Source organism: Loxodonta africana, chromosome 1 (genome assembly GCF_030014295.1).
Source record: "Loxodonta africana isolate mLoxAfr1 chromosome 1, mLoxAfr1.hap2, whole genome shotgun sequence".
Classification (NCBI taxonomy): Eukaryota; Metazoa; Chordata; class Mammalia; order Proboscidea; family Elephantidae; genus Loxodonta; species Loxodonta africana.
Genome location: NC_087342.1, coordinates 215,291,381 through 215,318,644, shown reverse-complemented (window position 1 = coordinate 215,318,644; position 27,264 = coordinate 215,291,381). Strand labels below are relative to the sequence as shown.

Sequence of the window (27,264 nt, the reverse complement as noted above, 5' to 3'; positions counted from 1 at the left end):
GCCTTAGAAATGGTCATATCCTTCGATTGAGTAACTTAACATCTGAAACTGTATCTTAAGAAAATTATCTACAATGCAGAAAAAAGTGTAGGAAGAAGGATTTTTTATTATAGCACTGAAGCATTTTTTAAATTTGGAAACAACTGGAACAGCCTAAATGCCTAAGAAAAATAAAGAACAAATGGTTAAATTATAGCTTGTCTGTATGCAGAGTATTATGCAGCCATTTAGAATGGAAGATTTGAATGGCAAAGAGAAATTCATAAATTTAAGAGAAAAAGCAGTGTTCATTTATATATATATATCTGTAACAATATTAACTAAAACCAAACCCAATGCCATCAAGATGATCCCAACTCATGATTTAAAACTGTAGAGAAAGAGGAAAATACAGCGAAATTTAACAGTGGTTAGTTCAGAATCGTCAAATTCTTAATGCTTTTCATCTTCTTTCTTATGTTTTTCTATATTTTCAAGTTGTATATAATACGCATTGTTGTTGTTAGTTGCCATTGAGTTGATTCCCACTCATGGCAACTCCATGGGTACAGAGCAGAACTGCACCATAGAGTTTTCAAGGCTGTGACCTTTTGGAATCAGATCACCAAACCTGTTTCTAGGCACCTCTGGGTGGTATTAAGCTGCTAACCTTTCAGCTAGTAGTCAAATGCTTAACTGTGCTACCCAGTGATTCCCATAATAACCATGTTGTTGTTGTTGTTAGGTGCCATCGAGTCGGTTCCGACTCATAGCGACCCTATGCACAACAGAACGAAACACTGCCCAGTCCTGAGCCATCCTTACAATCCTTGTTACACTTGACTTCATTGTTGCAGCCACTGTGTCAATCCACCTCCTTGAGGGTCTTCCTCTTTTCTGCTGACCCTGTACTCTGCCAAGCATGATGTCCCTCTCCAGGGACTGATCCCTCCTGACAACATGTCCAAATTATGTAAGATGCAGTCTCACCATCCTTGCCTCTAAGGAGCATTCTGGCTGCACTTCTTCCAAGACAGATTTGTTCGTTCTTTTGACAGTCCATGGTATATTCAATATTCTTCACCAACACCACAATTCAAAGGCATCAACTCTTCTTCGGTCTTCCTTATTCATTGTCCAGCTTTCACATGCACATGATGCGACTGAAAATACCATGGCTTGGGTCAGGCGCACCTTAGTCATCAGGGTGACATCTTTGCTCTTCAACACTTTGAAGAGGTCCTTTGCAGCAGATTTGCCTAATGCAATGCGTCTTTTGACTTCTTGACTGTTGCTTCCATGGCTGTTGCTTGTGGATCCAAGTAAAATGAAATCCTTGACAACTTCAAATAATAAGCATAGTGAGCATGTATTATTTTTATAATCAGAAAAATCATAAAGGCCTACAAGGGGAAAAAGAAAATATCTATATTGGCAAGTAACTGCGTTAAGGTGATTGATAGAGGGTTGAGTGCTTGTTTTTTTCTTGTTTCCACATTTCACAGAATGCTGTTGTTGGGTGCCATCGAGTTGATTCTGACCCATAGAGACCCCTTGTAACAGAGTAGAACTGCTCTCATAGGGTTTTCTAGGCTGTAATCTTTACAGAACATATTGCCAGGTCTTTCTCCTACAGAACCGCTGGGTGGGTTCAAACTTTCAATTAGCAGCTGAGCACTTAACCGTTGGCCATCAGGGCTCTTTCAAAAACTATCATTTTTACTCAGATGATCTATATCATGCTTTATTTGCTCTCTGGTAAGATTGGGCACTAATCATAATATGTTACACTTTTGTCAAGATTTACAGGTTGTAAAATACTTTACTTGTATTCATTCAATACTTACACCACCCGTGTGAGGCTGATATTGTTATCATGTTTCGGTTGCAGAAATTAAAACTCAGAGGTTAAGTGAGACTGTCCAAATCATGCAGCAGAAATGTAACTGAGCAAACCTTAGACCCAGTGGCTCTGCTTCCAAATATTATACTCCGTCAGTTTCCGTGGAACATTTATAGCAATTCTTATCAGGAATGATATAGCACTATGTCACTGCAAACACGATACAAATCCTTTAAGCATCTAAGACATTTACTGGGAGACATCGACTTTTATTTGCTTTATACCTTCTCTTTCCACTGTCCTAACAGTGATTAATTTTTTAGGACTTAGGCTTTGGTGTTTCAGTCAGTGCTTTTCAAACACATCTCCAATTCTTTGATATGTTCAACTAATTAAGCAGTGATGACGACTTTGCATGAAGTATTTTTTTAATTAGCCACAGTGATTCCCAGATTATTCAGCCTGGGCTCAGGACCCTTAATATTCAAACTGTCAAGCTAACGCATGTAAACTCTTTATTTAAATAGTGATATCTGAGATTAGGAAATCCTGGTAGTGGTTAAGTGCTACAACTCCTAACCAAAAGGTCGGCAGTTTGAATCCACCAGGCGCACCTTGGAAACTCTATGGGGCAGTTCTATTCTGTCCCATAGGGTTGCTATGAGTTGGAATCCACTCAATGACAATGGGTTTGGTGTTTGTTTTTTATCTGAGATTAAGCTCAATAAAGGTTTCTATGGAAACTAAGTATTAAAAGTAAAGATGCCACTTTGAGGACTAAGGTGCACCTGACCCAAGCCATGGTATTTTCAATTGTCTCATGTGCATGCAAAATCTGGACAATGAATAAGGAAGACTGAAGAATTGATGTCTTTGAATTATGGTGTTGGTGAAGAATGTTGAATATACCATGAACTGCCTGAAGAACAAATATATTTGTTTTGAAAGAAGTACAGCCAGAATGTTCCTTAGAAGCAAGGGCGGTGAGACTTCACCTCAGGTATTTTGGATATGTTATTAGGAGGGGCCAGTCTCTGGAGAAGGATATCATGATTGGTAAAGTAGAGGGTCAGTGAAAGAGGAAGATCCTCAATGTGATGGATAGACACAGTGGCTGCAACAATGAGCTCAAACATAGCAATGATTATGAGGATGGTGCAGGACCCACCAGTGTTTTGTTCTGTTGTCCATAGGGTCACTACAAGTCAGAAACAACTGAATGGCACCTAACAACAACAACATAGAAACTAACTACAGTATCAAAACTTTCCAAAACAGGAGAAGTGACCCAATTAGAAGAGGTAAAAATGAGTGATAGAAACAGTAGCCATCAATGATATGGAAAAGTTAATTACACTTCCTTACACTAATTCTCATAAATATGCCTGTGTGTTCATTAGAAGACTAGGAAATTTATTTGATATTAAAGTTTCTCAACTGGATCAGAATGATACATGAAGTAAAAATGTTTGTTGTTCTGTGATAACACTGAGGTTAATTTCACAGAAATGCAGAGATTAAAATTGAAAAGCCAGGTAAGTTTACATGAATATATACACAGATAGATAATATAGATAATGTCTGTGAAAGATAAAATTCTAGGATCTCTGTGGCATTAAAGATCAATAAGCTCTATGAATTAATCTCAAATAGAAAAGTTAACATCAATGTCTACCTTCCTTAGAACTAAGAACAAAGGGGAATATTTGCCAGAGTTGACCCTAGAATGAAATGCAAACACAGATATGTTTATTAAAGGGTGCAATCACATAAGAAGATCTTAAAAATAGCTTTAATATCCAAGCATAAATAAGAACAATTTGCAAACCGTTATTTCCTGTTGCGAACATTAACTGTCAAGTTTCAACCTTGACATTGGTATGTATTATGGCAATTGAAAACTCAAAATATCAGCAGATATGGCTGAAGAGGTCTAACTTTTGTTCTATTGAGAGCCCAGGTCACAAGATATTTTCCTAGAATCCCTCCCATAAAGATGTTCCAGCATGTTTAATAAGCAGGTATACAATGATAAAGTGACATATATAGTTGGTTCACTGAAACTTAACTTGTCTAAAACAAGCTCCTGACTTCCTCAACCTACTTTTCCTAAAGTTGTCCCCATCTCAGTCATTGGGGATACCATCTTTCTAGTTGCTAGGTCAGAGTCATTCTTGACAATTTTCTCAGCATACCATCTCAGGTCTCGTTCAAAATGCCTTCAGAATCCATCATGTCTCTCCATCTTGCTTGCCACCACCATGGCCCAAACCACCACACTGTCTCACCTGCATTATGGTAGCGGTACCCTCACTGGTCTCCTTACTTCTGCCCTTTCCCCCTTCTGCCAATGCTTAAACACTGCAGCAAAAGTGATTCTGCTAAAAAAAAAAATAAGGCTGATCATGTTTCTGTACTGCTTGAACTTCGGACTGGCTTCCCATTCCACTTAGAACAAAAGCAAAAGTTCTTGCAATGGCCTGTTAATATCCTGCATGATCTGGTTCCCTGTGTGCTTCTTTGACCTGTCTCCTTCATACTACATGCTACATACTTCTACGTATTCACTGGATCCTGCTACCCTGGCCTCCTTACTGTTCTTCCACGAAGCCAGGCATGTCCACGTTTCTTTCCATTTGCTGTTCCCTCTCCTTGGAGAAGGACATCAAGCTTGGTAGAGGAGAGGGTCAGTGAAAAAGAGGAAAACACTCTAGGAGATGGACTGACACAGTGGCTGCCACAATGGGCTCAAGTGTAACAATGATTGGGAGGATGGTGCAGGACGGGCAGTGTTTCGTTCTGTTGTGCATGGAGTTGCTATGAGTCAGAACAAACTCAATGGCACCTAACAACAATATAACATAACTGCTTGGAAAGCCCTTCCATATTGTTTGCATGGCTCATTCTCTTATAGCCTTTGAATCATTAATCATATGTCATCTTCTTAGTGATAACTTTCTCTGGCTATCTTTTTCAAAACTGCAAACCCTCTGTCCCATCACTCCCTACCCCCATTCCTTACTTTTCTTTCTCCATAGCACTTCTGACCATTTATCTGAGAATCCAAAAAAAACCCAGTGCCATCAAGTCGATTCATACATTTCTCTTATTCTGTTTGTCTGTTTACTGTCTGTTTCCCTGAACTGAACTATAAGGTCATTGAGACCATAGTTTTTTTCTTCTTTTGCTTTGTGTTTTATTTCCACTCTCAAGAACAAAGCTTTACACATAGTAGGCACTCCACAAATATTGTTGAATGTTGAATGAAGAAACTATAATTCCATTTTAACTATAATAAACAACAACAAAAGAGTTGCCATCAAGTCAATTCTAACTCAAGGCACCATGTGCCTATTTAAAAAATAACATACTATTAAGCATTAAAAATAATAGCTTTTAGTTCCTCTTTAAAAAAAAAAAGTTAAATCTCCAACACTAAAAGGTGATATAAATAAATTGATTAATCAGCTAATGAGAATTGACTGGGTTCCCTATGATCAGTTTTTTTCAGGGTGCTGAGACAGATGCAAGGGCTTTCTGTATTCAAAGTTCTTATAGTTTAAGAAAGAAAACAGTGTTCCTTAAGACATAATTGGAGAACGATAAATAACAACATATTAACCAAATTTAAGTCCAAAAGTCATTAGATGTTGTGGTATTTAGGAGATATGGTTCTAATAATGTTGCTGCCATTAGCTGTGCGAAACTAAGGAAACAGTTAACTCACATCAGCCTTCAACATATTTATTATGCAAATAAGGAGAATGTACTAGACGGTGTATTGGTTCACTGGCATTCTACTAATTTGGAGACAAGAGCACTCAGTAGAGATATATATGTGGCAGAGACATGTTAGCTGTTAGCACTTTTCCTCCTGGCTCTTAGCTAGGTTAGATTTCTCAGCCTCCTTGAAAGCCACACTGAGAAAGTGCTAAAAATCCTGATTGAAAATAGGTCTACATCAATTTCCCACTGATCTCCACTGAACTTTACCAAGTAAGATATATATTACTATATTTAATTATTAATATCTTAAGGCATTTTCTAAAACCAAAATTTAAATGTAATTGAAACTAGAAATATTTTTAGGTAATTAGTCATATTCTTACGCTATCTTGTAACAGCTCATTGCCCTCTGGTGTTATCTGTCTATTTCATATGAGTCAATTCCAACTCATAGTGCCCATACAGTACAGAGTAGAACTGCCCCATATGGTTTCCAAGGAGTGCCTGGTGGATTTGAACTGCTGACTTTTTGGTTAGCAGCTGTAACACTTACCCACTAACCCACCAGGGTTTCCATGTGTGATAGGTTTTGGTTTTTCCAAAGAGACCACGAGTCCCACTAGGTCAGCAGTCACGACTTAAATCCTTCTGTGTTCCTTCCTTTGCTGCATACAGTGTTTGATACATGGATGCTATGGAAATGGATGTGTTCTAGACCTTCATAGAGAATGCCTGTTTAACCTCATTATAGGAAATAGGTGTCACACCACTGCTGTACAATACTAATTAGATCCTGGGTAGAGCCTTCAATGTTACGTTTTCAACCCGATATGGAAAACTTGCTTTGAACGGTACTATGATAGGCCAAAAGGAGTCCTGGTGAGTCAATGGTCTATCTTTGCAGCATAGACAATATTGAAGTCTCTATGCACTAAAAAAATTTCTAAAAGTTACAGTGTTAAGAAGCCTGTTTTATGCTCGTTACTGGGAAAATGAATAGGGTATCCTGTGGGGGTTCACCAGACCACTGAAGTACCTGGAAGGAAGTGCTACCCTTTCCTGACATGGCTACAGAGAGCTGCGCATGGGAAGTGTCTGTCCAAATGGAAACCTTAATTTGGGTTTACAGATGAGGATACAAAGTTTCTTACCACCTATGCTCACATACATCCATACTGATGGTGTGGCTGAGGGTGTTCCATGTGGAAGCAAGTCACAGAGAAGAAAAAGGAATCAACCATCACTGCTGCAGCACTTTGGTTAACATCTCCTAAGCATGCTTGCAATAAAACCGCTTCCCTCTGACTAGAATAATACATACCTGAATTCTATAATCTCTTCTTATCACTTACTCCCCCATGGATCAAAACATTCTTTCTAGAATATATGAACATGAACCCCCGGGGCAAAACATACTTTCACCTTCATGTAGCTATTTTATAAATCAAGATGACGATCTAGTGTCTCTGGGTCTCCAGCCCTGACACCATCCACTCCCATTCAACAAGCTGGAGAGGGACTGGAGGAGACAACCAAATTTCTGAGCTATTATTTTGTGAACACAAGTTACCTGTACAGATTCTTTTAAAGTTGGGATTTTCCAGAAGGTGTCCTGGTAGGCGGCACTGGAACCGATGTTGCCAGAATTCAGGGAACCATGGATTCCTTGTATTAGTGTCCAGCCTCAGTTTCAGGAAATAATCATCAAATGACCTGACCTCTGGAGACTGCAGCTTTATGGTGATTCCCCCGTTGGCTTCCACCTCATAACCTTCAATGACTTCATCTCTGTCTGCCCATCCATCACTAAAAAATGCAGGGATCGGGGTAGGAAGAGAGAAAGACAAACGTCTCACAAATAGAGCTCACAATTATGTATGAACGAAGCAGTTCAATACAGCCTAAAGTCTACGTTAAGCCGGTATTACTATCCATCGAGATTTTTGATAGAGTAGAAAGTTGTGAAACCAAAATGCCCTGGGTTTTATTTTATGTTTGTTTTCCTGTTTATTTAATTTTCACAATAATGAAAGTGATGATGAAGATGATGATGATGCTGACAGTAGCAATTACAACTAACATTTATTGAGCACTTACTAGTCATCAGATTCTCTGCTAAACACTTTGCATTCATTGTCTTATTTAATCCTTACACTAACCTTATGAGGCATACTAATATAATTTCCTTTTTACACATACCTAGGAACAGGGAGGTTAATTAATTTGTCCTGGGCATAAAACTAGTGAGTGGATGCCTACTTGCTTCCAAAGCACTTAAGCACTACGCCTACTACTTATTTAATATCCAAAAATGTTGCCAAAGGCCCCTGTCTTCGGATGATTCCCTGGAAAATAGACTTTGAGATGGATGATATGCGTGCAAGTAGTTTATTGGGGAGATCTCTTGGGAACGACTCCTGTGAGGGAGGAGGGTGAGACACGGATTGGATAGATGGAGAAACCAAAATGTGCTGCAGTTGCAACAGAGGCTTCAACTCATCCTAAGAAAAGCTCTGGAGCTGGGATGGTCCTTCAGAGTTCTCCCAAATTTGAGACAGGAGTCAGGTCTTGTATCCTCCCTTCAGCCAGTCATTGAACGTGAGCTATCCCGGGGACAGCTTTTTTGAGGTATAACCTCAAAAGAGGCAAGCTCCCTTGGACTGAAAGAACTCCTAGTGACAGACCCTGCTGAAAGCTGACAAATGCCAACAATCCAGACAGCTGGGAGGAATGAGTGTTATCTGAGGGGAGATCTCGGGGGTGGGGTCCACCACTGCATCTGCTACACCCATCTCAGTAGTTGGATAGACCGCTGAACTGCTGAGATGATGTGTATAAGTGAAACTAGTCAAACAGTGTTGTCCTTTTTCCTCCTTTTTACACAGACAGATTGGAAACACAATGGGAGCTAGCAACTGCAATTGGTATTAGGCAAGGAGAACTCAGGGATGCACTTGACCAAAGAAAACATCATTGTCAGTAAAATAGTTTTAGGTTGTTTAAGTTCAGGAAGAATTATTAATTTCAGAATTAAATCATTTATCATGGCAATGAAATAAAGAGTTTGACTAGTATATTGTTGGTAGTACTCTGTCTTCATTCAAAAGCAGCTACAGCAGTGCATCAACAGGGAACCGCCAGAAATTCAAGCCAGATTCAGCAGAGGATGTAGAATGAGGGATGTGATTGCTGATGTCAGATGGATCCTGGCTGAAAGTAGAGAATACAAGAAAGATGTTTACTTGTGTTTTATTGAGTATGCAAAGGCATTTGACTGTGCAGATCATAACAAATTATGAATAACATTGCGAAGAATGGAAATTCCCGAACATTTCATTGTGCTCATGAGGGACCTGTACATGGATCAAGAGGCAGTCATTCGAACAGAACAAGGGGATACTGCATCGTTTAAAGTCAGGAAAGGTATGCGTCAGGGGTGTATTCTTTCACTATATGTATTCAATCTGTATACTGAGCAAATAATCCAAGAAGCTGGCCTATGTGAAGAAGAACAGGGCATCAGGATTGGAGAAAGACTCATTAACAACTTGCATTATGCAGGTGACACAACCTTGCTTGCTGAAAGTGAAGGGGACTTGAAGCACTTACTGATGAAGATCAAAGACCACAGCCTTCAGTACAGATTACACCTGAACATAGGAAACAATGTAAAGAAAACAAAAATCCTCACAACTGGACTAATAAGCAACATCATGATAAATGGAGAAAACACTGATGTAGTCAAGGACTTCATTTTATTGGATGCACAATCAACAGCCATCCAAGCAGCAGCCAAGAAATCAAAAGATGCATTGCATTGGGCAAATCTGCTGCAAAAGACCTCCTTAAAGTGTTAAAAGGCAAAGATGTCACTTTGAACACAAAGGTGCACCTGACCCAAGTTATGGCGTTTTCAATCACCTCATATGCATGTGAAAGCTGGAAAATGAATAAGGAAGATGGAAGAAGAATTGATGCCTTTGAATTATGGTGTTGGCAAAGAATACAGAAGATACGATGGGCTGCCAGAAGAGTGAACAAATCTGTCTTAGAAGAAGTACAGCCAAAATGCTCCGTAGAAACAAGGATGAGAAGACTTCATCTCTCATACTTTGGACATGTTATCAGGAGGGACCAGTCCCTGGAAAAGGACATCATGCTTGGTAAAGTAGAGGATCAGTAAAAAAGAGAAAGACCCTTGATGAGATGGACTGACACAGTGGCTTCAACAATTGGCTTAGACATAGCAACAGTTTAAGGATGGTGCAGAACAGGGCAATGTTTCGTTCTGTCATACAAAAGGTTGTTATGAGTCAGAACCAACTTGACGGCACCTAACAGTAAAAGCAACACAAGTACTCAATAAATATTTGTGGAAAGAATGAATATAAATCAGTAATTTAATCAGAATAGCTATCATTTACTGAGGGTTTACTATGTGTTTTCTATTTAAACCTCATAACAGTACTATTTTTATTTCAATCTTACAAATGAGGAAACTGAGATGGGAGATATTCAACAACTAGCTGAGGTCCTGGTGGGCCCAGAATGTGGATCCAGCAGTCTGGCTCCCAAGCCCAGTGCTCTTTACTGTAAAAAACAATGCCTATTGGTCACTGCCCAGACCAGAAAGAAATAAAACCCAGGCACTCAGGGTCTTCACAATAAAAGTGCTGCAGTCAAGATGAGTATATGAGCTGCAATATATGGAGTAGAAAATTGATTTTACTCAGAAACATGCCAACCACAGTTGTTTCCTGAGACATTGTTCAAACATGTCTCCCTTAGAAGCAACTCAATGTGTTTCCCCGCAATGATATTTCAAAATAACAGCATTAAAGGAAAATAATCTCACGGCCGCCACATATAAAACAATTTTTAAAAAGAATCCTGCTCACTAAATAGGAGTTCACTGACATTTTATTCTGTGAGTTAGAGTTTTTAAAAGTTGGTCACCCAGAATACTTCACATCTGTCATGAGTGTTATAGATTCCTATACATGGGCCAGGCCAAGATTTGTGTGAGTGGTTGTGATCCCTTCCCAAAAGCGGTTGGGAGAGTTATGTCCTATGGTTTTTGGAACATCTCCATGCAGGCTCTGCCAGAGAAGGGTTTTTATCACTTGCTTCTCACAGAATAGGGAGCTCAGCCAAATACACGTGACTGACCAGAGCTTACCCATTATTACCTGAAATCAATTGGGATAAATGTGTTCTACCCTTAGCTGAGTTAATTGGTACAATTTCTCTCCAGAATCTTTCCAATGAACTGCACACAAGCTGCATTTTTAACAAGCCAATGTCTGCAGAAAGAATAGATCACTTAACATGACCCAGAGCTAAAAGGGCCTTGAGGTATGGTGGAGTCTAACCAGTCAGATCAGAGGAATGTCTACACACCTTCTAAATTCTCTAGAAGATGCCACCTCCTTGTACAGAAGACTTTCCTTCCTCTCTCCCTCTTTTCCGCTCTCTCTCCCTCCCTCTTTTCCTTCCTTACATCCTTCCTTCCACAAGCATTCACTGACTGCCCACTGTATGTGAGATATCCTGCTATGCTCAGGACTCAACACCGGTATCCATGATGTTACAGGCTTGCGGAGAAAACCCACACTAAACAAGACTTACAAATGTGATGAAGGTAAAGAAGAAGTGATCAGTACTATGGGGGGCGAGGAGGGGTTGGGGCTTAACTTAGCCTTGTGTGTATTTATGCACAGGGATGGAATAAGGGTTGGTCAGGGATGGCTTTCCTAAGAAAGTGATGTCTGAGTTGAATCATAGGATAACTGGACATCAGCCAGGTGAAGAGAAGAAAAGGGGTTGGTACAGAAAGATCCTGCTGGATGATCTAACATTCAAGGTATTAGAGAAAGTCAGTATGACTGGTGCACTGAGAGAGGCGTGGCATAAACCCAGCCTAGAAAATGTTAGCCTAAGGACTACAGAAGTCCTCAAAGTGCGATCAGCCTTACCACTCCATAAGGTCATTCAGCTCTGCTCCCTTATGGTAAATGACGTGAGCATTGCCCTGACGAGTCCTTCTCTGCTCGCCATAATTGAATATGATGGCCAGTCAAATGGATTAAAGAAAAATAACTGACTTATTCATCTTTCTATACTCTTGGCTACTTAGGATAGCTCGAAGCAGTTTAATTATTTACATTTATATTTATTTATATTTATATCTTAACTATATCCACAGCAATTTTTAAGCACTGAGCTACAGTTTATGACATGCTAAAAAGAAGGGTAAAAACCTGACCAGTTAGATTTTTGGGAAATTCTGATTATGAGTAAATATTTAAAGTCAAAATGGCTTATAACTTAAAGAATAGAATTTTTTTTTTTTTTACATCAACTTCAGGCTTGTTTTTCTCCCTATTTTAATATTATATGAGATTTTTTTGTAGTCTGTACAAGAAACTTAACAATTTTTTTTAAAAAGTGTATGACACACATCTTCTGTAATGTATATTTGCATTTCTTTCATTGAATCATATTCATTTTTGTGTTATGAATTGAATTGTGTCTCCCAGAAAGATATGCTGCTGAAGCCTTAATCCCTGTATCAATGAACATGACCTTGTTTGGAAATAGGATTTTTCTTTCATTATCAGGTATCAGTTACGTTGAATGAGGTCATACCAGAGTAGGATGGGTCACATACAGGGATAAGATACCATGTAAGGATCCATCTATAACCCAAGAAACACCCAGGCCTATGAGCAATTTAAAGAGACAAAGAAGGATCTTCCCCTAGAGAAGATAGAGTATTGCCCTGCTAATGCCCTGAATTCAAACTTCTAGCCTCCAGAACTGTGAGACAATAAATTCCTGATTTTGAAAGCCACCTCATTTGTGGTATTTTGTTATGGCAGCCCTAGGAAACTAAACCAACCAACCAACCAACCCCGTTGTTGTTGAGCTGATCCCAACTTATAGCGACCCTATAGGACAGAGTAGAACTGTCCCGTAGGATTTTCAAGGAACAGCTGGTGGATTTAAACTGCCAACCTTTTGGTTAGCAGCTGAATGCTTAAGAAACTTTGTAAAAGTAAATATCATGTGTCAGTGCTAGAAGCAGAGAAATGTGTGACGTCCTGCCTGGTGCCCACCACCATAGAAGGGGCATATCGTAGGAGCAAACCTCTGACTATGAATATACATCAAGTTGAAGTCACATTGTTTAGTGCCTTCAACAAAGCCTTCACTGAACAAAGCCTTCACTTACACTGTGGATGATTTCCCTTCCAGAAGTTAGAGTTGCCATTAAATTCAAGAGATCATAAAATCAAGCAGAACCAAACATGATAGAAAAAGTATTCAACTAAGATTAACCAGTTGTTGTTGAGTTGGCTCTGACTTTTCGCAGCCCCATGTGTGTCAGAGTAGAACTGGCCTTTACAGCATAGTCACTGATTTTTCAGTATTAGATCACCAGGCCTCTGGGTGGACACAGACTGTCAATCTTTTAGTTAGCAGCTGATCATGTTAAGGCTTTCACCACTCAGTGACTCTCGACTAAGATTAAAAAAAATTACTTGGTGAATATTTTTGAGTGGTAATTGCCAATTTTTTTTTTTATGAGCTTTTAAATCTTTAATAGTTAAGAAATTAGGAAATGCTAACAAATAGTCACCGAAAAACATCTATAAAGCAACTCTTGACTTTTATCTTTTTAAATTGTTTCATCTATGTACCACTTGTGAAATTCCTTTACAGATAATTCTAAAGTGTTACCGAACCCAGAAATGTGGGTCCTTGTCTGGTGCTCTCAGACCCACCAATAATCTGGACACCGGTCTTTGAGAAAGAGGAAATAATTTATTGCAATGCGCAAAGCAAGGAGCTGGGAGAAAGTTCCTCAGATCCGACTCCCCAAGCTATGGGAAAGCAGGGTTTATATGTGATTTGGGAAGCAAGATGGCAGCCGTTCAGGCATACTAGGGTGGGAAAATTCTAGAACGGGGCTAGGAAACAGGAGGTGACATAGTTCTTGTCAGGCCTCTCACTTCAGAATAGGGTCCCGGTGATGATTTTCCTTTTGATTTGTTTTTACCTGTTGCTGCGTCCTCTGTTGAGGTTAATTAACAGTTGCAGCTGGCCTTTCTACACATGTGGGGCAGGCCAAATCTGGCTTGGGCTAGTTTAAGGACTAGGCTAGGGTCACATTACAAAAGGACTTTCACTGTTTAGTTGCATTGAGATTTTGTATGAGGATATTGTTTTGGTGGGTACTGTATGAAGTACACTTTGAAACAGAGAGCCAGCATCTGTTCTTAGAAATATTTGATGATCCAGTTTTTTTTCTTTTGTTGTAGTTGGTGATGGTGGTGATGTGGACTGAGTTAGCTTGACCAGAGATAACCTGCAAGTATCTGTTCACCCACTCTAGTGTGTGGAGTGAATTCTGCTGTCCTGGGAGGTGACTGGGCCTAGGGCAATCCTTCAAGTCCCTATGAGGCACATTTGCTGCTTCTAGCAACTTCTGCTGCACCATCTGTTCCCCAGTTAATGACTTCCTTTTCCTATCTGGGGTCTGGAAAGGAAACTGTGTATTGTGGAGGAACAGGGTGAACGTTTAACAGAAAGTTACATGTCTTAAGTATTCCTCACTAATATATAGAATCCTTATTACCTGTCTCACCTGAATATTTTAATACAGAAAGTCCTTCACAAGGCTGTTCTTCTCTTGCCACAAAATCATTGGCTTATTCCCTGGGTAATTCTAAACTTGAATAGTTACAAGGTTTCTTCTACCTAATAAATTCCTCTATTAACAGCAGGAAAATATAATTTCTAATTCTGCCAATTATAATTTCACAGGAGCTGCACAAACATTATATTTGCAATATATCAATTAAAATAATTCAATAAGCAAATTAGTAATAAAAAACAGAAATGCTATAGTATTACCTTCAATAACTACTCAAAAACATTTTAGAAAAGCCTATTTACAGTCAATTAAAATAATTACAATCTAGGTAGTAAAGCAGGTTTTTTTTGTGTGTGTTATGAGCTCAAGTAATTGTGTGTACCTGATAATAAAATTATAATTATTCAAAAATATTTCAGAGCTTACCATATAATTGGGGAAATAAGGAAAGCACAATAAAAGCAATATCTTCAAAAACACACATAAATGAACACAAAATTCTACAATATTAATCACATTCAAAAAGACTGAAGAAATGCAGCATAATTTAATTTAAATCAGGCACTGTCAGTTGAAGGAAATTTCATGAAATTAATGACAGCTTTTTGAATAATAATTCAAACTGGTTTTGTTCATTCAGCATGGACTGACCAAGCATCTTGTATGTGTCAGGCATTTTGCTTACTTCTGGGCGGGCAATGCTAACAAGTACTGGCAAGCCCTCTGCATCAAGGTACTTTCAGTGGTAGGGAAGGCTGGCCACTGAACACAACAGCAACATAGAGGTACATGAACTGAAAAGGAAAGAAAGGCCATGGAAGCACAGAGAAAGGGGGCAACGGCTGTGTCAAGTGGGACTTCCCTGAGGAAGTGAAGTATGAGTCTTAAAAGATGAGTTGAAGTTACACAGGTAAAGAGGGAGACGGGAGACAGAGACAGCTAAAGAGAGGACAAAGCATTCAAGCAACAGCAAAGCATTTGTCTTCCTTAGAGTGCACGTAGTGAGGAGGGATAAGATAAACAGGCACAAGATCTAGGAGAGCCTTAACATCCTCCTTAAGGGGTTTGGGCTTTATTTGTACTTCGGTGAAAAGTCACTGAGAAGTCCCGGATGGTACAACCAGTTAGGCGCTCAGCTAACTGAAAGGTTGGTGGTTCAAACTCACCCAGAGGTGCCTTGGAAGACGGGCCTGGCGATCTGCTTCCCAAAGGTCACAGCCTTGAAAACCTTATGGAACTGTTCTCTGCACACATGGGGTCACCATGAGTCAGAATCAACTCAACAGCAGTTAACAACAGGTTACTCAGATTTTAAACAAGGGCATGGCATGGAGAGATTTATTTTAGAAAGATCATTTTAGAAACTACTCAGAATGTAGGTATTTTGTGAAGGTCCTTTGGTGTATATTAACCATTGGTGTCACCCAAAGACTCCATATACTGATTCTAGAATTGTCAGACAAAAACTGTGGAAACACATGTACACATACAGGGTAATTACACTGTAATATGAAGATAGAGTGGAAGTGTTGATGAACCAGGAATCAGGGTAGTGGCCACAATTACTTTCTATTTGATATTAAAATTAAGTTGCTGCTAATCCACCATGAATGTAGAACTAACACAAAATACAGGTTTTTATTTAAACGTACAGAACAGAACGTAGGTCATCCAGCCCACTGAGAACCAGGAGAGAGGAGGAGGACAGACCTTCACCTTTTATTGTTCTGCATTGCTAGAATTAGAATTCAAACTTAAGCCTCACTTCTAGCCGAGTGGCAGTTCAGTAGGAAACTTACCGAGGTGGAAGAGGGAATGGGGAGGAGTCAAAAGGCAAAGAAGGGTCAGGGGAATTGTCAAAATGTTGAACCACCATGTAAAGAAGACCAAGGTCAGATCAGCCACCCTTATTTTCCCATTTACTCCTTTTTCCCAAAACCCACCTCTGCCACCCTGAGCCTGGCATCATCTGCCACCTGGAGATACATTACTGTCCTCTTCTCCTAGCAGAAATGTAGGCAAAGGTGTCTACTGGTAATGGCTGCACGACCTTGCAAATGTGGAGACAACAATTCATGTATCCATGACAATTTCAAGGCTGGTATGAAAGAAAGGTATGTCAATGAGAGAAATTACTTGTGGACAAGCAGGTCTTTTATTCTCTTCAATATCCCACTACCAAGGTTATTGTTAGTTGTCATTGAGTCAGCTTCAACTCAGGGCAACCCCATGTACAACAGAACAAAGCTTTGCCTACTCCTGTGCCATCTTCACTATTGTTGGAATGCTTGAGTTCATTGTTGCAGCCATTGTGTATTTTGAGTGCCTTCCAACCTAGGGGACTCATCTTCCGGCACTATTTAGGACAATATTCTGTTGTGATCCATTGGGTTTTCATTGGCTCACTCTGGGAAGTAGATCACCAGGCCTTTCTTCCTAGTTTGTCTTAATGTGGAAGCTCCACTGAAACCTGCCTACATGAGATGACACTGCTGGCATTTTAAATTCCAGTGGCAGAACTTCTAGCATTATAGCAACACACAAGCCACCATGGTACAACAAACTTACAGGTGGTAGACTACCAAGGTAGCACCCCGTTTTGTCTATCACTCAACTAATCCTGAGAGACAGTACAAAATATGAATTCAATTGTTACTTAACCTCTCTAAGTCTCTTTCTTTATCTATAAAGCAAGAATGGAAATGGCACCAACTTCACAGGGCTGTGTGAGAATTAAATGAGATAAACTGCTTAGAACAATATCTAGCACATGATGCAGTCTCAGTATATATTAGCAGTTTTGATCATCGATCTCATCATGATCCAGCCAGTGTTCTGAGCTATCTCTACATATAAGAAAGACCTCTGTGGAAAAGTGCTACCATAATATGGCCCAATGATTGGTACCCGTTCATGAACTGTTTGTTACTAGCCCACCAAACTTAATTTTAATATCAAATGTAAGCATTTAAAAGCATTTGTAGCAGTTTGACATTGCTACAACTACGCGCACGATGGATCATCTCACTGAACAGGATGTATAAACTAGTTTGCGTGTTTTCAGATTCACATGGTGAGCTGCCTGTGCCTCAAGCTACATGCAGTCCATATGCAGTAGAAACGTGTTGTAATATACAACATTTTAAGGAATGTTAGGGTCACTATGAGTCAAAATAGACTTGACAGCAAGGGTTGTTTTTTTTTTTTTCCTTGGTTTTTGTCAACTGTGACACAAAAGTATGTAAATATCTGAGAATATATGAGCACTTATCTTTATAAATTTGTGTTTACAATCTCTTTAAGTTTTGATCAAGCCTATTTTATAATTTATTAAGATTACTTTCTAAATTAGGAAAATAAAATTTCTATTATTTATTTTAACCCTAATAGCATTTTTACTGAACTAATTTTGACAAGATGCAATTTTTTGAATGTGCCGATAGTAGTTATCAAATATGTACAATGGAAATGATTCCAAAGAAACGAGGGCAAAAGAAAGTCCTATGAATTCTACTTAAAATTATGATCACTCATATGTTGAATTTATCCCTAACTGATGGTGAAGTGCTAAAACCATACTGTATAATTTGCAGAGGTGTTTTAGCTAATGAATTAGTAAAATTATCAAAGCTTATGTATCATTTACACACAAACCATAAGGGATTAAATTCAGAATGAAAATAACTTTTTTTAAATTATATATTACTGCATTTATGGTGAAAATATACACAGCAAAACACCCCTATTCAACAATTTCTACCATAATGTTCAGTGACAGTGGTTACATTCTTCACATTGCGTCAACATTCTCATTATTTCTGTTCCAGTCGTTTCACTACCATTAACTCAGTCTCACTGTCCCCCAAACTTCTTATTTATGCTTTGTAGTAACTGTTGTCCCTTTGGTCTCATACAGTTGATTGTTCTAAGGGGCATCTTGTTCAGGGGTGTTATTGTTTATTTTATAGGCCTGTCTATTGTTTGGTTTGAAAGGTGATCTCCAGGAGTGGTTTTAGTCCCACGTTAGAAGGGTGTCTAGGGCTATAGCCTCGGTTGTTCTTCCGATCTCTATTCGGCCAGTAAGTCTGGTCTTTTTTATAAATTTGGATTTTGTTCTACATTTTTCTCCTATTCTAACCAGGAACTTCTATTGCATTCCTGGTCAGAGTGGTCAGCAGTGGTAGCCAGGCACCACCTATTTCCTCTGGTTTCAGTTTAGTGGAAGCCGTGGTTCATGTGAACCATTAGTCCTTTGGACTAATTGCTTCCTTGAGTCTTTCATTTTCTTTACTGTCCTTTGCTCCAGATGAGAAGAGACCAATAGCTGTACCCTAGATGTTTGCTCACATAGGTTCCATAGTTTCCTAAGACCCTAGATGCTACTCACTACAGTAGAATACAGAAATTATCTCTATGAACTATATTATGCCAATTGACCTAGATGTCCCTGAAGACTATGGTCCTTAGCCTTTAATTCCAGTGTAGCTGTACAGTATGTTTTGAAACAGGAAGTGTGAGGCTTCCTACATTGTTCTTCTTCAAAATCACCTTGGCTATTTGGGGCCCAAAATAACTTTTGAAAGAAAAAGCATTTAGTTGAAAAACAGGTGTTCAATATTTTACATATGAACATTAGTGTTTCATGGATCTATATGAAGTAGCACTTTGGGTTGCTAAGGCTAAAACACAAACAACTGCCAAGACATTAATCGATGACTGAACCAAAAAACCAAACCCATTGCTGTTGAGTCGATTTCAACTCACAGCAACCCTATAGGACAGAGCAGATTTGCCCCATAGGGTTTTCAAAGTTGTAAATTTTTACAGAAGTGGACTGCCACATCTTTTTCCTGCAGACCTTTTGGTTAGCAGCTGAGCGCTTTAACCATTGTGCCACCAGAGGTCATCAGTGAATGACTACAAAGATATTTGCTTGGAAAGGCTCAGTGACTCTGCGATAAAGAAAGATGTTCAAGCATCACTCTAATGATACCATAGCTCTGTAATTTCTGAAACTGCCTAATGATATGGAAGACCAATTCATTAAAAACAGAAAGATAGAATCAGTTTTTCATTGTAAATTGAGTGTGCAGAAATTGCTCATGTGTATTTCTTTTGGTATATGTGCAATCTGAACATGCAGAACATTTAAAGGAGGAATTGTCTCTGCTTTCATTTAAATTATATTTTCAGCTTCTTTGCTGACAAACACAACTAGCTCTGAATTGTATAAAATTGTGAAGGATTATACTGTCAATGAATGTGGTTAGCAGTTTAAGTCTTGTATTGGGGTATGTTCTGATGGTACAGTTGCAATGACAGGAAGACATTCTTTTTGTAGTTGCCTAGATTAAGTGCTGTGTCAGAATCAATGCAATGGTTCCCTCATTGAGCAAGTCTTGACAAAAAAAATGTCAGCTGAATTAAACAATGCTTAGTGACTTTTTTTTTTTTTTTAATTATGTAAGGGCTAATGTGCTGGAGGTGGTGGCTTGCATCAGTTCATGAGAACTGATTGTTAGCAACATTTCCAAATGTTGTGTTCAGTGACTTCACATTGGTAGGCTGACATTGCGTGGGTATATTTACCTCAAGGAAACAGCCAATGCTACAAATCAGGGCTTCTTTGTTTGCCTTACCCAAGAACTAGTTGTGATCATTAACAGCTATGGTCAGTATTGATTCTTCTTAATTTCTTAGTGCTGCTATAACAGGAATACTACAAGTGTGCAGCTTAAAGGAACAGAAACTTATCTTCTCACAGTTAGGAGACTAGAAGTCCAAATGCAGAGTGCCAGCTCTAGGAGAAGGCTCATTCTGTCTGCTCTGGGAGAAAACCCTTGTCTTAGTTTCTCTAGTATTTTTCTTGGTATTTGTTGGAGAACTTCACCTGGCATCTATTTATCCCCCATTCTTGCTTACTTTCTTCTGTTCCTAATCTGCTCTTTTTATATTTAAAAAGTGATTGGCTTAAAATACACTCTACACTGATATGGCCTCGTTAGCACAACAAAGAAAACCATATTCACAAAGGTGATTACATTCACAGGTATATTAAAAAAAAAAAAAACCTGTTGCCATCCAGCTGATTCCAACTTATAGCGACCCTATAGAACAGAGTAGAACTGCCCCATAAGGTTTCCAAAGAGCAGCTATTGGATTCTAGCTGCCGGCCTTTTGCTTAGGAGCCAGAGCTCACCTTATCTCTTAACCACTGTGGCAACAGGGCTCTTTCATTTACAATACAGATTTTGGGGGAACACAATTCAATCCATAACATGAGGGGAGAAGTTATATCAAGAATGTTTGAATTACAGAGCAAATTCTTAGTGTTTCTTCAGGAAATGAAACCAAGTTGGTCTCAATATTTAAAAATATGACTATAAAAGTCTGACTTGTTCTTTTGACCTATATCTTTGGTAGTGTTAATGATCTTCATAATTACATGTAAAGAAATAATTTAATATTTCTTTCCAATTGTTGTTGTTGTTGGGTGCCACTGCGTCAGTTCCAACTCATAGCAACCCTAAGTACAACAGAACAAAACACAGCCTAGTTCTGCACCATCCTCACCATCATGCTATGCTTGAGCCCATTGTTGCAGCCACTGTGTCAATCCATCTTGTTTAGGGTCTTCTTTTTTTTTTTGCTGATCCTCTACTTTACCAAGTATAATGTCCTTCTCCAGGGACTGGTCCCTCCTGATAACATCTCCAAAGTACGTGAGATGAAGTCTTGCCATCCTTGCTTTTAAGGAGCATTCTGGCTGTACTTCTTTCAAGACTGATTTGTTAATTCTTTTGGCAGTCCATGGTATATTCAATATTCTTCACCAACACCACAACTCAAAGGTGTCAATTCTTCCTCATTTTTCCTTATTCATTGTCCAGCTTCCACATGCATATGAGGCAATTGAAAACATCATGGCTTGGGTCCAGTACACCTTTGTCCTTAAAGTGGTATCTTTGCTTTTAAACACTTTAAAGAGGTCATTTGCAGCAAATTTGCCCAATGCAATGCATCTTTTGATTTCTTGACTGCTGCTTCCATGAGTGTTGATTGTGGACCCAAGTAAAATGAACTCCTTAACAACTTCAATCTGTTCTCCATTTATCATGATGTAGTTTATTGGTCCATTTGTGAGGATTTTTGTTTTCTTTTTGTTGAGGTATAATCCATACTGAAAGCTGTTGTCTTTGATCTTTATCTATAAGTGCTTTAAGCCCTCTTCACTTTAAGCAAGCAAGGCTGTTTCAGCTGCCTAAGGCATGTTATTAAAGAGTCTTCCTCCAATCCTGATGCCCTGTTCATCATATAAGTCGGGCTTCTCAGATTATTTTGTCAGCATACAGATTGAATAAGTATGGTGAAAGGATACAACCCTGATGCACACCTTTCCTGACTTTAAACCACGTAGTATCCCATTGCTCTGTTCAAATGACTGCCTCTTGATCTATGTACAGGTTCCTCACGAGCACAATTAAGTGTTCTGGAATTCCTGTTCTTTGCAATGTTATTCTTAATTTGTTACAATCCACATGGTTGAATGCCTTTGCATAGTCAACAAAACACAGGTAAACATCTTTCTGGTATTCTCAGCTTTCAGCCAGGATCTATCTGACACCATCCATGATATATATCCCTTTTTCTACATTCTCTTCTGAATCTGGTTTGAATTTCTGACAGCTCCCTGTTGATGTATTGTTGCAGGTGCTTTTGAACGATCTTCAGCAAAATTTTCTTGTGTGTGATATTAATGATCTTGTTCGATAATTTCCTCATTCAGTGGGATCATCTTTCTTAGCAATAGGAATAAATATGGATCTCTTCTAGGTTGGCCAGGTAGATGTCTTCTAATTTCATTCTCACTGTGGTCTTCCATTATTTAAAAAATTAAATAAATGAAAATTATTTAAAATTGTGTCTCTTCTATTTCTCTTCAGTTTCCTTTGTCTCCTTAAGTTATAGCACTATCTGACATACCATATAATTACAATCGATTCTTTGCATCCATGGTTCTATCAAGTTGCCATGAACACTGACTGAACTAGTGAAAGCAAACCAGCCTTCTTTCACCTCAGATGGGAATACGTGCATTGGGTGGCTCAAATTTTTCACTGTTCTGTACATAGGTATGTCTACCAATGACTAAAAAAGTGTCACAAGCATTGCTTTGGGGCTTAAAATAAATTGAAGCAAGTATATGAATTCACAAATATGGAGCCCATGAATAATGAGGACCAACTGTATATTTTCTTTCTCCTTCCAGTAAAATGGAAGCTTCACATAGTCAGAGATTTTTATCTTTGTTTACCTATATAATCCCAGAATTTAGAATGGTTTTTGGCTTATACTTGGTGCTACTTATATATTTGCTGAAGTAATTAATAAATCAATGGATAAAAGATGCTATAGAGTGGTTTGTATGCAAGAATTCACTAGAGAGGATACAACAATCAGGAGTGTGCTGGAGGTGGCTCATACCAGCTGGGGAGAGCCCATTGTTAGGATCTTTTCCCAGCTTTCATTCAGTGATTTCCTGTTGGTAGTTGAAACTGACCATGCTGCAACACTATCATGGGCAAACACTACCAATCAGGGCTTTGATGGTTTCTTGTTTCATGTTTTTGCTTTCAAGAGCTGCTTGTAAAAAATTTACCAGACTACCACCATCTATAATATGCTATGACATTCTGTCTGAAATTCAGGATTAGTGATGAACTTGTGACCTGTTAGGTGAGCTAAAGGTGATTTGAATGATTATTGTTTAATTCTGAAATGTCTGTAATAAAAATTAAAGCTATACTTTTCTGAAATTAACAGCTATTCTTTCCTGAAAGCTATTGTTTCAGTGTTTATACATTTGTCTTACTTTACTTTTTTTTCTCAAGAAGAGATAATTGCATGCTGAGAAGCATAAAAAAATTAAAGACCAAAAAAAAAAAAAACTGACCAAAATCACACTCCTAGCCTAATAAACATTAATTTAAAGCAACAGATTTATAGCCTTTACCCACACCTATTAAAATTTCAGAACAATAATTGCAGCTTTATGCGTTCGAATCATTCATGTGCATTTATGTATGTTTTAGACTTCTTATTTTTGAGTTGTAGTTAAAGATAAAGTGATGAATTGTATCTGGAACTTAGTAAATCATTCTAATAATAAAAGAAAATGAACTCAGAGATTCCATGTATCTGTATGGTATATTGTATTTTACATTTCATATAATCCAATGAGAATATTGTCATTTGAGTCACTGAAGAACAAATCTAAAATCCTTCTACATTAGCTGATTCAAAACTTGTGCATTCTTTCATTCGATAAATACTGACATCCTGTTGTTGTTGTTAGGTGCCTTCAAGTCTGTTCCGACTCATAGCAACCCTATGTGCAATAGTATAAAACACTGCCCTGTCCTGTGCCATCCTCAAAATTGTTGTTGTGCTTGAGCCCATTGTTGCAGCCATGGGCTGCAACATCCATCTCGTTGAAGGTCTTCCAATATTTGCTGCCCTTCTATTAACAAGCATAATGTCCTTATCCAGGGACTGAACCCTCGTAATAACATGTCCAAGGTCTGTGAGACTTAGCCTCACCACCCTTGCCTCTAAGGAGTATTCTGGCTGTACCTCTTCCAAGACAGATTTGTTTGTTCTCTTGGCAGTCCATGGCATATGCAGTATTCTTCTCCAACACCATAATTCAAAAATGTCAATTCTTCTTCAGTCTTCCTTATTCATTGTCCAGCATTCACTTGCATATGAGGAGACTGAAAACACTATAGCTTGAGTCAGGCGCACCTTAGTCTTCAAGGTTACATCTTTGCTTTTCAAAATGTTGAAGATGTCTTTTGCAGCAGATTTGCTCAATGCAATGTGTCTTTTGATTTCTTGACTGCTGCTTCCATGGCTGTTGATTGTGGATCCAAGTAAAATGAAATCCTTGACAGCTTCAATCTTTTCTCCATTTATCACGATATTGCTTATTGGTCCATTGTGAAGATATTTGTTTTCTTTATGTTGAGGTGTAGTCCATACTGAAAACTGGACTCTTTGATCTTATCAGTAAATGCTTCAAGTCCTCTTCATTTCCAGCAAGCAAGCTTGTGTCATCTGCACAACACAGGTTGTTAATGAGTCTTCCTCCAATCCTAATGCCCCGTTCTTCATATAGTCCAGATTCTCGATTTGCTCAGCATACAGATTGAATAAGTATGATTAAAGGATATGACCCTGATGCATGCCTTTCCTGAATTTAAACCACGAGGTATCCCCTTGTTCTGTTTCAAAGACTGTCTCTTGATCTATGTATAGGTTCCTCATGAGCACAATTAAGTGTTCTGGAATTCCTGTTCTTGACAATGTTATCCATAATTTGTTATGATCCACACAGTCAAATGCCTTTGCATAGTCAATAAAACACAGATAAACATCTTTCTGGTATTTACTGCTTTCAGTCAGGATCCATCTGACATCAGCAATGATATCCCTTGTTCCACATCCTGAATCCAGCCTGAATTTCTGGGACCTCCCTGTCAATGTACTGCTGTAGGCACTTTTAAATGACCTTCAGTAAAATTTTACCTGTGTATGATATTAATGGTATTGTTTGATAATTTCTGCATTTGGATGGGCCACCTTTCTTGGGAATAGGCATAAATATGAATCTCTTTCAGTTGGTTGGCCAGGTAGCTGTTTTCCAAATTTCTTGGCATAGAAGAATGAGCACTTCCAGCACTGCATCGCTTTGCTGAAATATCTCAATTGGTATTCTGTCAATTCCTGGAGCCTTGTTTTCACCAATGACTTCAGTGCAGCTTGGACTTCTTCCCTTCAGTACCGTCGGTTCCTGATCATATGCTACCTCCTGAAATGGTTGAACATCGACCAATTCTTTTTGGTATAGTGACTGTGGGTATTCCTTCCATCTTTTTTTTACATATATAATTTTTATTGTGCTTTAAGTGAAAGTTTACAAATCAAGTCACTCTCTCACACAAAAACCCATATATACCTTGCTTTTTTATCACACTCCCAATTACTCTCCCCCTAATGAGACAGCCCTCTCTCTCCCTCCACTCTCTTTTTTCGTGTCCATTTCGCCAGCTTCTAACCCTCTGCACCCTCTCATCTCCTCTGCAGGCAGGAGATGCCAACATAGTCTCAAGTGTCCACCTCATCCAAGAAGCTCACTCCTCACCAGCATCCCTCTCCAACCCATTGTCCAGTCCAATCTGTGTCTGAAGAGTTGGCTTCAGGACCTTCCATCTTTCTTTGATGCTTCATGCATCATTTAATCTCCTCCCATAGAATCCTTCAATATTGTAACTTGAGGCTTAAATTTTTTCTTCAGTTCTTTCAGCTTGAGAAGTGCTGAGCATGTTTTTCCCTTTTGGTTTTCTATCTCCTGGTCTTTGCATATGTCATCATAATACTTTAATTTGTCTTCTTGAGCTACCCTTTGAAATATCCTGTTTAGCTCTGATGTCCTACTGAGTGCCAACCACTGCTTCGGATCCTGAGAATATAGCAATGAAGGTGGTACAAATGGTTAAGTGCTTAGCTATTAACTGAAAGGTTGGTGGTTCAAATTTACCCAGAGTTGCTTCAGAAGAAAGGTCTGGCAATCTAGTTTCAAAAGGTCACAGCCATTAAAAATCCTAAGAAGAAATTCTACTCTGACCCACACGGAGTCATCATGAGTGGGAATTGACTGTACAGCAACTGGTTTGGTTTTGGTTTTGGTTCCTGTTTTCATTTAAATTCAGAGGTTGGGCTTCTGCTTCCAGCCAAGATGGAGTAACAGGGACGGATTTATTCTCTTGTCTTAAACAACTGTCTTAGGCTGGATTTTCTAGAGGAGCAAAACCAATGAAATGTATATATACAAATATACAGAAAACCAAAAACCAAACCCGTTGCTGTCAAGTTGATTCTGATTCATAGCAACACTATACATACAGAGAGATTTAATTCAAGGAAATGGCTCACACAGTTGTGGAGGCTGGCAAGTCCCAAATCCGTGGGTCAGACATCAGGATGGAGGCTTCTCTTGACTCACATGTTTGCAGGGGTTGACAAACCCAAAATCTGAAGGTCAATGAGGCAGACTGCTGGCTCATATCCCAAGTACCAGAGGTCAGGTGATGACGAGCCGGATGCAGGAGATCCAGAGTCAGAGTGAGCCTTGCTAGAACATGCATTTACACACTGGAGGCAAGCCACACCCTCAGGGAAAATTCCCTTTCAACTGATTGGTTGCTCATAGCAGATCTCATCATTGAGGTGATTATATCAGATCTCTTCACGGAAATGATTGTATTATATTACATTATGGAAGAGCAATCAGTCCAATGTCTTTCAAACCACTGAGAATCATCACTTAGCTAAGCTGACACTTAACATTAACCATCACAAGAGCTAATAAACTTGACAAAATATATAAAATGGTGACTTTTAAGACATTTCTTATCAGACAATTAAAGATAGTGATCTCTGAGAAGCAAAAAAACAAATGAGATGATCCCTACAATTACCTGAGCTTACTTCCTAGAGAAAGTTTCCAGGTCCTGGCACGAAAGGGTGTGGGGAGGCAGTAAGAATACAGGCACAGCCCAGTGTATTCCCTGAGGTAGGAACATGGAGCTAGGAGTCTGGGGAAGTGAAAGGGGCCAGACTCCATAGGGCAAAATACTAGAGAAGAAAGAGCTGTATGAGAGCCTACAGTGAGTCTCTCCCCCAGTATTCAGTTGAGTATTAGTCAGCCCATGCCTGTGTGAAAACTTCCTAAAGGTGAGGAAGTAACCATTCAAGATAATTTGAAGAAATAGTACCTGTGGGTCACATAGGGTCAGGAATAGTAACTGTTCCCAATAGCCAGAGTGAAGAGCTTCATATTTCATGGGGCATTGATTAAAGTACTAAGAAGGGTGCTGCCTCAGTAATGGAGAAAAATTAGTTCTGGACAAAGCACAACTCCAGTCCTACCTAACAAAGCTTAAGAGCAAACTGCAAAAGGAAAAAAAAAAAAAAAAGTTTCTAAGTAAATTAACCC

At 38.9% G+C, this 27,264-nt stretch overlaps 1 protein-coding gene and 1 long non-coding RNA gene across 2 annotated transcripts in view; one reads left to right on the top strand and one right to left on the bottom strand.

The window, feature by feature from the left end:
• LOC100658721 (metabotropic glutamate receptor 1) overlaps positions 1-26,428 on the bottom strand; it is a 169,278-nt gene extending 142,850 nt beyond the window's left edge. The window contains exons 1-2 of the mRNA XM_064291884.1: positions 26,202-26,428; positions 7,119-7,354 (exon numbers count right to left, since the gene is read on the bottom strand). Of these exons, the coding sequence (XP_064147954.1) occupies positions 7,119-7,354; positions 26,202-26,413 (448 nt within the window). The 5' untranslated portion in view covers positions 26,414-26,428. The remainder of the gene's footprint in view (positions 1-7,118; positions 7,355-26,201) is intronic.
• LOC135232510 (uncharacterized) overlaps positions 1-27,264 on the top strand; it is a 37,030-nt gene extending 9,766 nt beyond the window's left edge. The window contains exon 2 of the long non-coding RNA XR_010323085.1: positions 1-27,264. This exon is cut by the window's left edge and continues 1,725 nt beyond it. This is a non-coding gene — a long non-coding RNA (uncharacterized LOC135232510).